Source organism: Protobothrops mucrosquamatus, unplaced genomic scaffold, assembly GCF_001527695.2.
Source record: "Protobothrops mucrosquamatus isolate PMUCROS unplaced genomic scaffold, P.Mucros_1.0 scaffold854, whole genome shotgun sequence".
Lineage (NCBI taxonomy): Eukaryota > Metazoa > Chordata > Lepidosauria > Squamata > Viperidae > Protobothrops > Protobothrops mucrosquamatus.
In genome coordinates this window covers 444,588-457,362 of record NW_015387109.1, presented here as the reverse complement: position 1 = coordinate 457,362, position 12,775 = coordinate 444,588, and the positions used below count along the sequence as shown (strand labels likewise).

The 12,775-nt window shown below is 37.7% G+C and overlaps 1 protein-coding gene across 1 annotated transcript in view; it reads left to right on the top strand.

Annotated features, from left to right (window-relative positions):
• Positions 1-3,897: 3,897 nt before the first annotated feature.
• AGL (amylo-alpha-1, 6-glucosidase, 4-alpha-glucanotransferase) overlaps positions 3,898-12,775 on the top strand; it is a 45,671-nt gene continuing 36,793 nt past the window's right edge. The window contains exons 1-9 of the mRNA XM_015819055.1: positions 3,898-4,046; positions 6,358-6,568; positions 8,238-8,404; positions 8,994-9,197; positions 10,526-10,707; positions 11,257-11,368; positions 11,847-11,967; positions 12,425-12,527; positions 12,635-12,732. Coding sequence (XP_015674541.1) covers positions 3,962-4,046; positions 6,358-6,568; positions 8,238-8,404; positions 8,994-9,197; positions 10,526-10,707; positions 11,257-11,368; positions 11,847-11,967; positions 12,425-12,527; positions 12,635-12,732 — 1,283 coding nt within the window. The 5' untranslated portion in view covers positions 3,898-3,961. The remainder of the gene's footprint in view (positions 4,047-6,357; positions 6,569-8,237; positions 8,405-8,993; positions 9,198-10,525; positions 10,708-11,256; positions 11,369-11,846; positions 11,968-12,424; positions 12,528-12,634; positions 12,733-12,775) is intronic.

The window sequence follows — 12,775 nt, the reverse complement described above, 5'->3', positions numbered from 1 at the left end:
ATATTTATTTTCTTTATATTAAGAATAAAAAAATATGAAGAAAATACAGCTTTGACTATGTCTCGTTAACCTATTGGTACATATCTGTCCTTACAGTGTCTTTGTGCATTTCATCACTGGCTAGTTCAGTTCTCATTCCAAATAATAATAATAATAATAATAATAATAATAATAATAATAATAATAATAATAATAATAATAATAATAATACTAGTAGTAGTAGTAGTAAAGTTGGAAGGGACCCTGGAGGTCATCTAGTCCAACCCCCTGCTCAGGCAGGAAACCCTATACCATTTCGGACAAATGGCTGTCCAGTCTTTTCTTAAAAACTTCCAGTGTTGGAGCATTCACAACTTCTGGAAGCAGGTTGTTCTACTAGTTAATTGTTCTAACTGTCAGGAAGTTTCTCCTTAGTTCTAGATTGCTTCTCTGTTTGGTTAGCTTCCACCCGTTGCTTCTTGTCCTGCCTTCAGGCGCTTTGGAAAATAGCTTGACTCCCTCTTCTTTGTGGCAGCCCCTGAGATATTGGAACACTGCTATCATGTCCCCCCTCGTCCTTCTCTTCATTAAACTAGACATACCCAATTCCAGCAGCCGTTCCTTATATGCTTGAGAATCCCTTGCAGATACTTCTGCAATTGGTGCTTTCCAGGTTAGGTTTAGCTTCCAGCATCTTTTCAATCAGCATGAACCTTGATTTTGTGTGTGTTTGTGTATGTGTATGTTATAGGAATTGTGACTCTACAAGCCTGCAAAGTTGAGGTTTAGGGGTGCACAAAGCATTTTGAATCTGAGCCATCTTCGCTATAGGGCAAAATGAGATTTTAAAATCACTTGGGAAATGTTTCAAGCTTGAGACATAAAATTTTCCATTCCAAACCAGGGATTAACATTTCAGAACAACGCACATTCAAAACATTTTGTACAGTATTATAAACTATGATGCAATTTCCATTATCTTTGCTGCAAAGACTCATTGTAGCCATGATCAGCCTCTGAATTATATTCAGGGAGAGAATGAGCTAAATACTATTTTTCTTCGCCCATCCTCAGTTTCCAACCATCCTGTTGTTTTAGTTAAGGGATATTCAATACTTTTAACCAAATGGAAACAATTTGCTATTCTAATAGACATTCTTTATTATAATTCTTATTATAATTTTGCAGAAGTAAAATTGCACCAGGGTGGAATCAAAATTCCCAGTTCTCCAAGCATTTCAGTTTAAACCTGAAGAATATAATATGCCACATTTTCTTTAGGAGTAAATTGGTCTTGTCTTACAAAGATACTCATTTTGTATTAGAGGTATTTTTTTGATGTCAGTAAACATGCAGGGCCAATTAAAATATTATCTTACTTTCAGTGTTCTGGATTTGCTGTCATCTTCATGCCACCATATGACATTCCTGAAAATCCAGCTCATTCCTGTAATCTGAGAATCTGTGTGAGTGTGTTTTTTACAGTTGTGACTATTGAAAATAGCCTGACCTTCAATTACCACAGGCCTGACCTTTTCTGAGGCCCATAGTTAAATATATTTCTGTAAGCTGCTGGCCTGTTTGTCTCAGTGGTGGCTAAAGTATTAGGAACCACGGATGTAAAACTCAGAAACTAAGCAAATTGCAATCACAAACAGTCAATATATGTATATATTCATATATAAGGAATTGAATACACATATTGGCCCATGCCCTGAGATAGTAACTACTGCAACAATATTAAAATTAACATGGTAAAAATAAGTTTGGAGACCTAGATGTCCCCCAGTCCATTCATTTTGATGAGGTAAAAATCTATTACTCAAAAATGCTTTAAATGTTCTGGATGACTATTCTGACTAAATACCTTCAATTCTGTCTTAAATTGTTTTCTACTTTTCCTCTGGGAACCCAAGGTGCCTTACAAGGTTTTCCCTAGCGCCTCCTCTTCCATTCTTATAGAAATCCTGTGGGTTACAGTAGATATGCTAAGATATGCTGGCTCAGGAATTCTGGGAGTTGAAGTCCATGAATCATAAAAGAGCCAAGGTTGACTACCCCTGATCTAAATAAATAAATAAATGTAGTATTCCTTTGAATAAGTCCACCCTTACATTGTTGCACACGTAATTTTAAAATCCCCTAATAAATGACTAAATAATCAGAAGAGAATACATCTTCTTCACATTGAAGCTATGTGCATCTGAATATCATAAGTTTTTTTTAAAAAAAAACAAAAACCAAATTTTGACCAAATTTAGCCAAAAAATTACATACCCAGACAACCACGTACCCAAATTCCTTTTCTCAGAGCCCCAGTTTTATAGTACTATTTGCTGCTGGCGGGACAGGTTTATCAGGAAAACTGAATACCCTATAGGTTTTAACATCCTACAGCCAAGGTTTACTGAAATAAACTCCAACTGGCTGGGCTCATGCAATATTAACATTATAAATTAACATGATACAGTACAACGGCTAGATTTAATGGGACAAGATGAGCCAAAAATAATGCGGTGTTTTTTTAGCACAAGCCATTTAAGTCACTATCATTGCAGCTGGGCAACCTGTAGTCCTCCCAATGTTTACGAACTACAACTCCCGGCATTCCTGTCGAGGAGTCACTCTATTGCAGGGGTAGGCAACCTTGGCTCTTGTTATGACTCGTGGACTTCAACTCCCAGAATTCCTGAGCCAGCATGGCTGGCTCAGGAATTCTGGGAGTTGAAGTCCACGAGTCATAAAAGAGCCAAGGTTGCCTACCCCTGCTCTATTGCCATCAGGGAAAAATTGTAGCTCAGCCCTCTCATCGGGGCTTTCGACTCTGACGCTGATTGAAGTTTGAGAATACACGTGTCTAACTGTACTGGAAGGGGACGTGCTTTTGCCGAGGTGCCGCGGCCAACCGTTCAAACGTTGCATTCCGAAGCGAAAGCAAACGACTCCCTCTAATCCATTGTGCAACTTCTTCCCAGCAATATCTCCTTTCGGCTCGCAATTCACCTTGCCTGCGGCGCCCCGCTTAACCAGACCTTGGCGCCCTGCCTCTGCTTTCGCTTCCCCTCTGCTCAGCTTTTCGCTGCTGCACAAGCAGCGGCGGCGGCGGCTACAATCTACGGCTGCAGCGTCGTGCAGGCTGTGGGAGGAGGAGGAGGAGAGAGCCCAAAGAGAGGCTTTACTGGGCCTGCGCCCCAGCTTGGACCGTCCTTGCGCCTCGAGGCGCGTTTCTTCCTGCAAGCCCTTCGGGCGTCAGGCGGGGCTCTCGGTTGCCCAATCCAGTTCCTCCCTCCGCAGTTTTGAACCTCTTCCCTTCTATAGTTCTGTCCTTTCCTTCTCTCCGCCCGCCCAGGCCCAGCTCCCTTTCTGTGGCAACACCCGAGCCGCCTTTGCCCGCTGCGGCGTCCCAGGGTGAGTGAATCAAGGACGGCCAGGCTTCGCCTTATATTTATAGACAACAGCAGTCGGGGATAATGGGGGCGAGAGAGGGGAGGGGGCTGGGTTGCACCCTGGCGCCAGGACAGGTCGCATTGTTCAGACGGAGAGTGACAGGTGCCAGCCAGCCCCTCCGGTCCCAAAGGGAGAGCGCCCTCTTCCAAGGCTCGGGCTGCAGACCCGCGGAGCTCGGGGGGTCTTGCCTGCAGCCGCGATAAAGTTGCTGGGAGGAGAAAGTTTGGGCGCCCCTAAGCTGCCCCCTTCCCCTCCTCCATCCTTCTTCAGCTCTTGCCAAGTTGTTTTATGTGGATTTGAGAACGGGCAAAATGTAAGTGTGTATCTGTCACGGCGGCTTTCAAGGTGACCCGTGCCTTAAACCCCATCTCTTCATTTCTCTGCCTGGAAAGGGGGGGGGGGGGGGAAACAGCTCTGTGTGTGTTTAACCTTTGGTTTGTGTATCTGTTTCTTCTCCCTGTTAGGGATCCCTTCAGTCTTTCTGAAGTTAGTTTCTGCTGCTGTCTGCAAGAGTGGAAAAGTCTGGGCAGTGAAGATGAGCCGTCATGTTAAGCATACCCGGGTACTTCTTCTCAACGACATGGAGAAGCTGGACAAAACCCTGTTCCGGCTGGAACAAGGTCAGTATCCCTAGCAGCTGCCTGCATCTTTTCTTTTTTTTGTTGTGCAAGCCTACTGGAGTCCTAGTTATCCCACTTTGCAATAGAAAATGCAAATGGTCGACATATCTCTGTTATGTTCTCTGCACATAAAGCTTTAGATTAGAAGGATTCCAGCATGAACACCGTAAAAGCCTGTGTTTGAATACTTGGAGGGGTTGAGAAAATAAATTGTGTGTATCATTGTAAGAGGTTACAATCTTATGAAGAAGATGCCTATTGAGGAAGGATTTCAAGGAACAGAAAGTGGTGCCACCACTTGTTGAGACATAATTGGTGGAACTATTTTAAGCTGCATTAAGCTGCATAATGCATGGAAGCATGCATACTGGAAAATAAGACTAGGTGAATTCAATGGGATATGTTTCCCTTTTCAAACAATCATATAATAAATTAAGTACTGTACTATTGCCTTGTTAAAGGCAGTAGATATGGCGTTGCAAGTAAATTCACTGATAGAAAACTGTTCTCTAAAGCTTCCAATTATTGTGGAATCATTTTGCTGAGTGGTTAGGCTTCATTAATAAATCTTTCATACATTTGTAGATACTTAAGCTAAAGAACCAATCAATTTAAGGGCTTCCTCCCAAGTAAGTGGTTTTAAGATTGATGGACCATCTTCTACAGCAAGAAGAACATTCTGTTCTTTTATATATTATCTACAAATCGTTTGGGAAAAATATTTAGATTATACAATTACAGATTTTAGTATAAGGAGTTAATTTCAAACAGATCTTTCCATAGTAAGAGGAAGAAGAACGAATGCTTGGTATTTTAGAGCTTATTAAAGCACATTACAGTTAAAATTAGTTTTATAAAAAATGCAAAGAATAAAAGAAAAAGCAACTTTGGATGTGATGCTACAGTGAAAAGCCATAATATCCTTAAACCCTATTCCTCAATATGGAACCCTTTCAAGTGTTTTCCTAGCTCTACTTGAGCCAAGTTGGCACATTTCCAAAAGAGAGATACTGATTTCACAGTGCAGCCAATGAAGCTAAACTTCACCCACATAGTTGGATTGCTTTAAATGTTATTCTAAGTACAGAGGAGCTATTTGCAGGAAAATGGCTCCTGTGCATCTATAGTATCTTATCAACTCTGTCACATCCAAAATAAAACATTCATATTTCTTTTATTTGTGGACAAGAAAGTTGCTAAAATTACATTTCAGCATTACTGTCTAAAAAAACAAGTTTTTAAGCTATTTATGCTTTATTTGCAACATTTAAATGAAGTTAATGTGTTTACTTTCTGTAACTGTTACAGTAATGATTCTATCTGAGGTAACGTTTATGGATTTGTAAACATAAGAAATTATAAGACCTATTTGTGAATCTTTTCCTGAAATCAGAAAGATCTGAATACTAAAAAAGAATGCATTTTGTTTTGAAAATTAGAAATCTGCTATTATTCTGTGATTCTGAATAATTATGACAATATTATTATTGTCACATGCATTAAATTATTGCTTCACAGAAAGAAGTTGTGAAGGATATGTAGATAATTTGAATAATATAGTTTTTAAGTTGACACAGTTTCTGGGAAATAAGTTGTTATGCAAATATCTTTGTAGTCCAGACTATGTTTAGCAGATGCCATAAATACAGACCTGTCAAACTTTAGCAAAAGCATAATGATCAAATGTAAGACTTATGAAAATAGACTTCTTTAGGATTAGACTTAAAATTACTTTTTTTCTTCCTGATTTTTTTGGATATTAAAATATTGTAGTTACAAATTGTTCCCTTTTTGTACCTGTCCTGATTGGGATGTACTATACATAAGGATGTATTGATTATAAAACATACTTTGATCTTTAAGTGTATTTGGTTTAAATTATGGCTAGCAGGCATTTTAAAATGTCCTCAATGCAGTTTACTGGGGTTGGGAAAAATGAGGAAGGGCATGGAAGGTGATGAAAAATAGGTCCTTTTACAAGTAGCCTGTCTCTTATGGTCTATTCTTCTCTTTTCCTGGGGTGGGAACATTGCTTCTATAGAGAATGGGGTAGATGCCCCTCAGATTGCTACACAAGAATGGGATCATGCTACCTTGGTGGGAGGAGGCAGGGAAAGGAAATCCAAGGGACCACAAGCGTTTATTTTGAGTAGGTGCTGAGCTAAAAGTTCTGTTTCAAATTACAGAGCCCCTCGCAATTTGCACAGCATTGTGGGGACACAAATGTGGCACTGAACCCAGATTGGTTCAGTCTTATGATAGGAATCCAAGACAAGGTTTTTCTAATAAATGTCTGTCTTGATTTCTTCAGGTTATGAGCTACAGTTCCGTTTGGGCCCTACTTTGCAAGGCAAGCATGTTACAGTGTATACTAACTACCCAGCTGCTGGAGAATTGTTTGATCGTCACAAGTTCAGATGCTTAACTTGGCACAACCCAACAGGAAAAGAAGATGATTCTGACAAATATTGTAAATTAGAACTCCAGATTTCTGGATCATATCAATATTACTTCACTCATGAGTAAGCAAAAGCTAAAAACTTCTGGGAGAGATATCATAAGCAGTTGTCTTCTCTGTGGGAACAGGGGCATTAAATTTGTCTTGATACGCTTTTTTCGGTAGCGGTGGAGTAGGCCATATACCAAAGGCAGCTTCCTGTGTCTGAGAATCTTCAGCCGTGTCAGGTTCACCTAAGGCAGGGGTAGGCAACCTTGGCTCTTTTATGACTCGTGGACTTCAACTCCCAGAATTCCTGAACCAGCCATGCTGACCTAAGGAGATAAGTGGAGAGAACAGTCCATGAAGACCCAGTCTATACCTCAGACTGATTTACACAGTTCCCCACGCTGAGAAATTAACATTTTCATTCCAGTGAAGTTACTACATGTATTTGCTTTGCTGTATAGTGTGCCTTCACATAGTTGGTATTGATGAACACGTGTACTCATTTTTGTTCATGAGGGTGAATCATAATATAATGGTATGTGAGAATGTTCCTGGGAGACGGAAGGAAGAGCAGGAGCAGCAGCAGACTAGGCAATGGTCAAGACAATTGATAGCTTACCCTGTGGGAACAATGGGGGCATGGCATATGTCTCAGGTGGGGTTGTCCCTGATTTCTTGGACTATAAAGGCAAGGTCCAGAACAGATATATATTCAGACTCACAAGGTTCTGTTACCGTAACCTTACAATAAAAGTAGTGTTAATACTGCACTCATGGTTGGTGCTTCTTATCTAGACTACGGTTAATGGCTGACACATAACCCAATATTGCCTGCTATAAATAGGGGGTAATAGCAACCCATCATTTGTCTACTTGAAAACAATTCACTCTGAGTCAATGGGGCTTCCTCCCAGATACGTTACTATAAGTTTGTGGTCCTAGAAGCACGTAAAGCAGGTGAGAGGGTTCAAAGTGCTAAACCCAAACCACAAATAATAGAAAGTCAAGAAGCTAAAGATTCTTACGGTATCAGAAAAGACAAAGATAAATTTGCTTGTGGCCTTAAAGTAAATCCTGATGCTTTTTTGCAAAAAATGATCCTATTGCTAACCTGCGTTTCTCGCAGTTCAGTATTGACTTCACAATTCTGTATATCAGAGGAGTGAAGCCTAAGTCCCAGGGCTTCATAGACTTTCAAAAGTTATCCAGGTATAGCTTTTAGTGTGAAAAATATCAACTAATTTAAATGTATGTAATATTCTTCTATTATTTGAGAACTTTGGCTCCCATCACACTACTCAGAGACAAAGTGCAGCCCTCAACCCTTAAAATATTGCAGGTCTTTTTATATTCATAGTGTTTTCTACTCTGGTGCCAAGGCATAAGATTACAGTCTTACATCTTTCTTTTAAAGGAAAATCTTCTAGGTTGAAAGGATTGAAAATATTTTATAAAAGGCAATAACATAATTGATTTTTTTACATTTGCATTTGATCAAAGTGAAAATATTCTTGAATCTAGATTGTTTTGTGTCTGATTTTATTTTTGCATTATTCCAAGTGATTAAGTAAGTTTTCTTGAATTATTTATTTTGTGATCTGTAAGCTAGAAAATTAAAAAAGTTGAACTGCATTTTCAAATAAGCTAAACAAATTCTGGGTGAATATTAATTATCTTACCGAGTGAAGATAATGTCTATTTTCTTTGTATTGGTATAAAATCAACACTTGTGTCTTTTATTCCAGGAATCAGAAAGGTGGTGGAGGTTATCTAGTTGTGGATCCTATTTTACGGGTTGGTGCTGACAATCATGTCTTGCCCTTGGATTGTGTTACACTCCAGACATTCCTAGCCAAGTGTCTGGGACCATTTGATGGATGGGAAGATCGTCTTAAAGTTGCAAAAGAATCTGGTAATAGCCCCATTTGCCCCAAGCCAAATTTTGACTTGAGATATAAAGCGTATACTACTTTAGAAAGTCAATTGTGCATTTTCACCTTTTGGACTGTGACATCCATTCATTATATTTATCTATCATCTTTATTCTAGTAATATACTGTAAAGAGAGAGGAAGATGACACTGATGGAGATAGACAGAGATCTGTTACCAAAGTGATCAGGGAAAACATAACTTAAGTCCCAAGCAAGCAGAAAGTATGTGGAAGCTGCTCAGATAGACGTTTGAGTAATTCACATGAGAATGGGAGGAGATACAGTACAATCATACTTGCAGGATTCTATTTTTTACAGTCACTCTCAATAGGTTTTAGTCTTTCTGTGGAGATCACAATTCTGGTCTCCCTAATGGGGGATGACATACACTAAAAATTCCAGGCAATCTCTGATCTTAGAATGGAGTATCCTCAGGCCTACCCAGTTTAACCACTTTTTTTTTTTTGCTTTAGAGTTTCAGATCATAAATACTACCTAGTTTGTAATGTCTGTCCTCTTATCCACTTGAAAGTGGAAAGCATCTGTTTATATGTTTCATTATTTTACAGGTTATAACATGATTCACCTAACCCCAGTGCAGAAACTCGGTCTGTCTAGATCATGTTACTCATTGGCTGATCAGCTGGAAGTTAATCCTGACTTTTCATCCTCCAGCAAAAAATGTTCTTGGAATGAAATTGGAAAACTGGTGGAAAAAATGAAAAATGAATGGAATATGCTTTGCATTACAGATGTAGTCTATAATCACACTGGTATGCTTATTTTCATTTTATTTACTATCCTTATTGCTTGTTGATTTGCCAAGAGGCCGCCACCACGCAATCATTTTCATGCGTGTCCAAATTCTGTTGGTTTTCATGTATATAGGCATGTGAATTTATTTATATGAATAACATTAGAATTAGTTCCTTTTGGCACTGACTATACTTCGTGGTTTGAAGAACAAGGACACCGTTAATCAAAAGTTACCGTATGTAAATTTACCTACATTTAATTTTTTTTTTAAAGTGGCCCCAGGTTGATATCAACTGAAAAAAATCCAATCTGTATTTCATCTTAGACATTTGAAAACAGTTTTAACTTGTGGTTAAATCATGATTTCCATTAGATGCTTTACAAGTAGCCTTTGGCTTACAACAGTTTAGAAACTGTTTGGAGATAGGACGACATTGCAAAAATTAACTTACCACCATTCCTTGCACTAATGATCGTCACAGCATTCCCACAATCATATGATCAAACTCCAGGTGCTTGGCAACTGGCATGCATTTATGATGGTTGCAACTTCCTGGGGTCATGTGTTTTGTGACTTTCTCAGCCAGCTTTTGACAAGCAAAGTCACTTAACTACCATGTAATTTACTTACCTAGCAAAAAAAAGGACATAAAATCAAACAACAGCTGTTTTCCTTAGCAGTGGAAATTCTTTTCCCATTTATGGCTGTATGTTGAGGACTATAATGATGATGATGATGATGATGACGATGATGATGACGATGATGATGATGATGATGATGATGATAAAGTTGGAAGGGACCTTGGAGGTCATCTAGTCCAACCCCCTGCTCAGGCAGGAAACCCTATACCATTTCGGACAAATGGCTGTCTAGTTTCTTCTTAAAAACTTCTATAGAACAGAAAGATCAATAAATTTCGGAAAGCTAAATTATTTCAGGAAGCTAAATAAACTTATTTATTTTTCAAAAACTCAACTTTTTGGCCATTTAACTTTCACCATACAAATGGTACCATTTAATGTGCAGTCTTTCACATTCATGTAAAAAATGTGGAGATTGGCCTTTTTAAAATAAATGTACATATGCGTTTGATTTTAGAATTTTTTATAAGAATATTGGTTGTTGTAAAAATTTTCTTGGTTTTGCTCTTGAATTTTCCTTTGTAAATCAAAGTTATAAACATAAAGAATTTTTCTATCCTTATGAAACCTCTTTCAGATTTGCTCCTTATTCAGTTTTGTCCTTTATTATTTTTTTTTCTAGGAAAATATGGTCACCATGGTGAAGTGCCTAAAATCTTCCAGCTAGGTGTGCTACTAATTGTGTATTTCTTGTTTTTCTAAGCTGCAAACAGTGAATGGCTGACTCAGCATCCCGAGTGTGCATACAATCTTATAAACTCTCCTCACTTGAAGCCAGCCTGGCTTTTGGACCGAGCTCTTTGGCATTTCACCTGTAAAGTATCTGGGGGCAAATACAGTGAAAAAGGACTGCCACCACTTATTGAAAACGACCAACATTTGAATGTAAGAAAACACAAAAATTATTGATAGTGCATGCCATCACTGAATGAAAGCAATTATTATGCCTACTTTATTGTAGCCCTGTTCTGGAATTATTAATTTTGCTTCCCGCCTTGTCTCCTTTTTCATCTTTCAAACGGTTTCTTCCAGGATATTTTTTAATATATTGTTTGTGTAGTGGTTTCTGTCACCTGTTTCAATAGTTCTCATGTGCTTTTAAAATTACATTTCCAGCATGTTTTCTTAAAACTAATATTTTGTTTCATTACAATCTGCCTACCATGAATTATTTATTGTTACTTTGTAGATGGCAACATAAGGCATCATATACAGTAATGTTTCCACTGTAGTTTTATTGACATAATGTGCTTTAAAAATAATCAAAAATACTTTTTATTGTTTGTTTTCTTCTGAAAGGATAACAGAGTCATATTGTAATGTAATGATATTGCAAAACAGTTTTGAAACGAATATATTTATAGACTAGTGAATAGTGTTTGAAATGCTAAATTTTGTTTATTTACTGACTTGATATGCTTCTTATTTTTCCAGTGTATCCGTAAAATCATTTGGGAGGATATTTTTCCCAAGATAAAATTATGGCAATTCTTCCAAGTTGATGTTGAAAAAGCAGTGCAGCAATTTAAAACTCTTTTAACGAAAGGTAAACAAAATAACTCAGATTCTTGATAGTATAATCATCAAAGAAACAGTGATTGGTATGAAAAAATACTTTTGCAGGAAAGGGAAATGCTTGATCATTTTTCTGGGTACATGGAGAAAAATAAAATTATTTTGATTTCAGAAATCACTTATCCCACATCAATCACATGTTTTTGTCTTGTCTGTTGTGAGAGGGACGAATGCTAGCAATCCCCTTTGAGTTCCAATTGGTACACCCTGATCTAGCACATATTCTGAAAAAGTGGCCAGGTGTGCATATTTTAACAGAACTGGAAACTAGTCTTTCTGTAGGATTATTGTAATTTATTACAGGATGTCAGGAACAATGAACCTGGGTAACAGTACTTAAACCTGGGTTGTATCTATGTCTGATTGCATTTGAGCTTTCAGAAAATTAAGAATTGCTGTCCTAAATAACAATATATGCCTTGAAGCTCATCACAGATTCTCTGCAACAGGTAGCTCAAAGGCTAAAACTGATCCCAATCTACATCTTGCAATCATTCAAGATCCTGAATTTAAAAGACTTGGCTGTACTGTAGATATGAACCTAGCACTGAATACCTTCATACCACATAGGTATGTATTTTCTAAAGACAACATTAAATTTGTCATTTGGTGATCAAATCATTGTCAATATATCATTTACAGATGAGGAGGAATCTCAGAAATGTATGACTTCTATTATAATTAGCTTGCTGCAGTTCATGACCAGAGATAAAATCAGTTGCTTTCTTTCTACACTTCATTTTTATTTATTTATTTAGAAACTCTTTAGAATTGCTCATATCTGCAGGTCTTCTGGCCTGTCCTTGGTGTGTGTATATTTAATGGAAAAACTGTTTTTTTTTAAAAAATACAATATATTACAAACACTTTTAAGACCATAGCTTACATTAAGAAGCATGCTTAATTATAAAAGTTAGTTAAACTTTGTGTCAAATCAGACTACATCAGTTTCCTTCCTGATTATGCAAACATTAAACTCACATTTTTACTTGTTCTAAAGATAGTCCCTTTCATTCTTGTTGTTTAGCAATGGACCAGCTGCAATAGAAGAGTGTTGCAACTGGTTCCGCAAAAGAGTTGAAGAGCTAAATGATGAAAAGTTCCGACAAACAAATTACCATCATGAGCAGGTTGTAACAATCATGGGTCATGTGAACATTGTAGCTTGTACTCTTTATTGCATACTTATGCTGAACACTTAAATATTGATTGTATTAACCCTTTTAATGGCTTCCAGGCTATCAACTGTGTTTTGGCAACAGTGAGCTACGAACGTCTGGCTGGTCATGGTCCTAAGCTTGGTGCTATAACTAGAAAAGATCCATTGGTTACAGGGTATTGTATCTTCTCTATTTTAAATAAAAAGTATTTTTAAAAT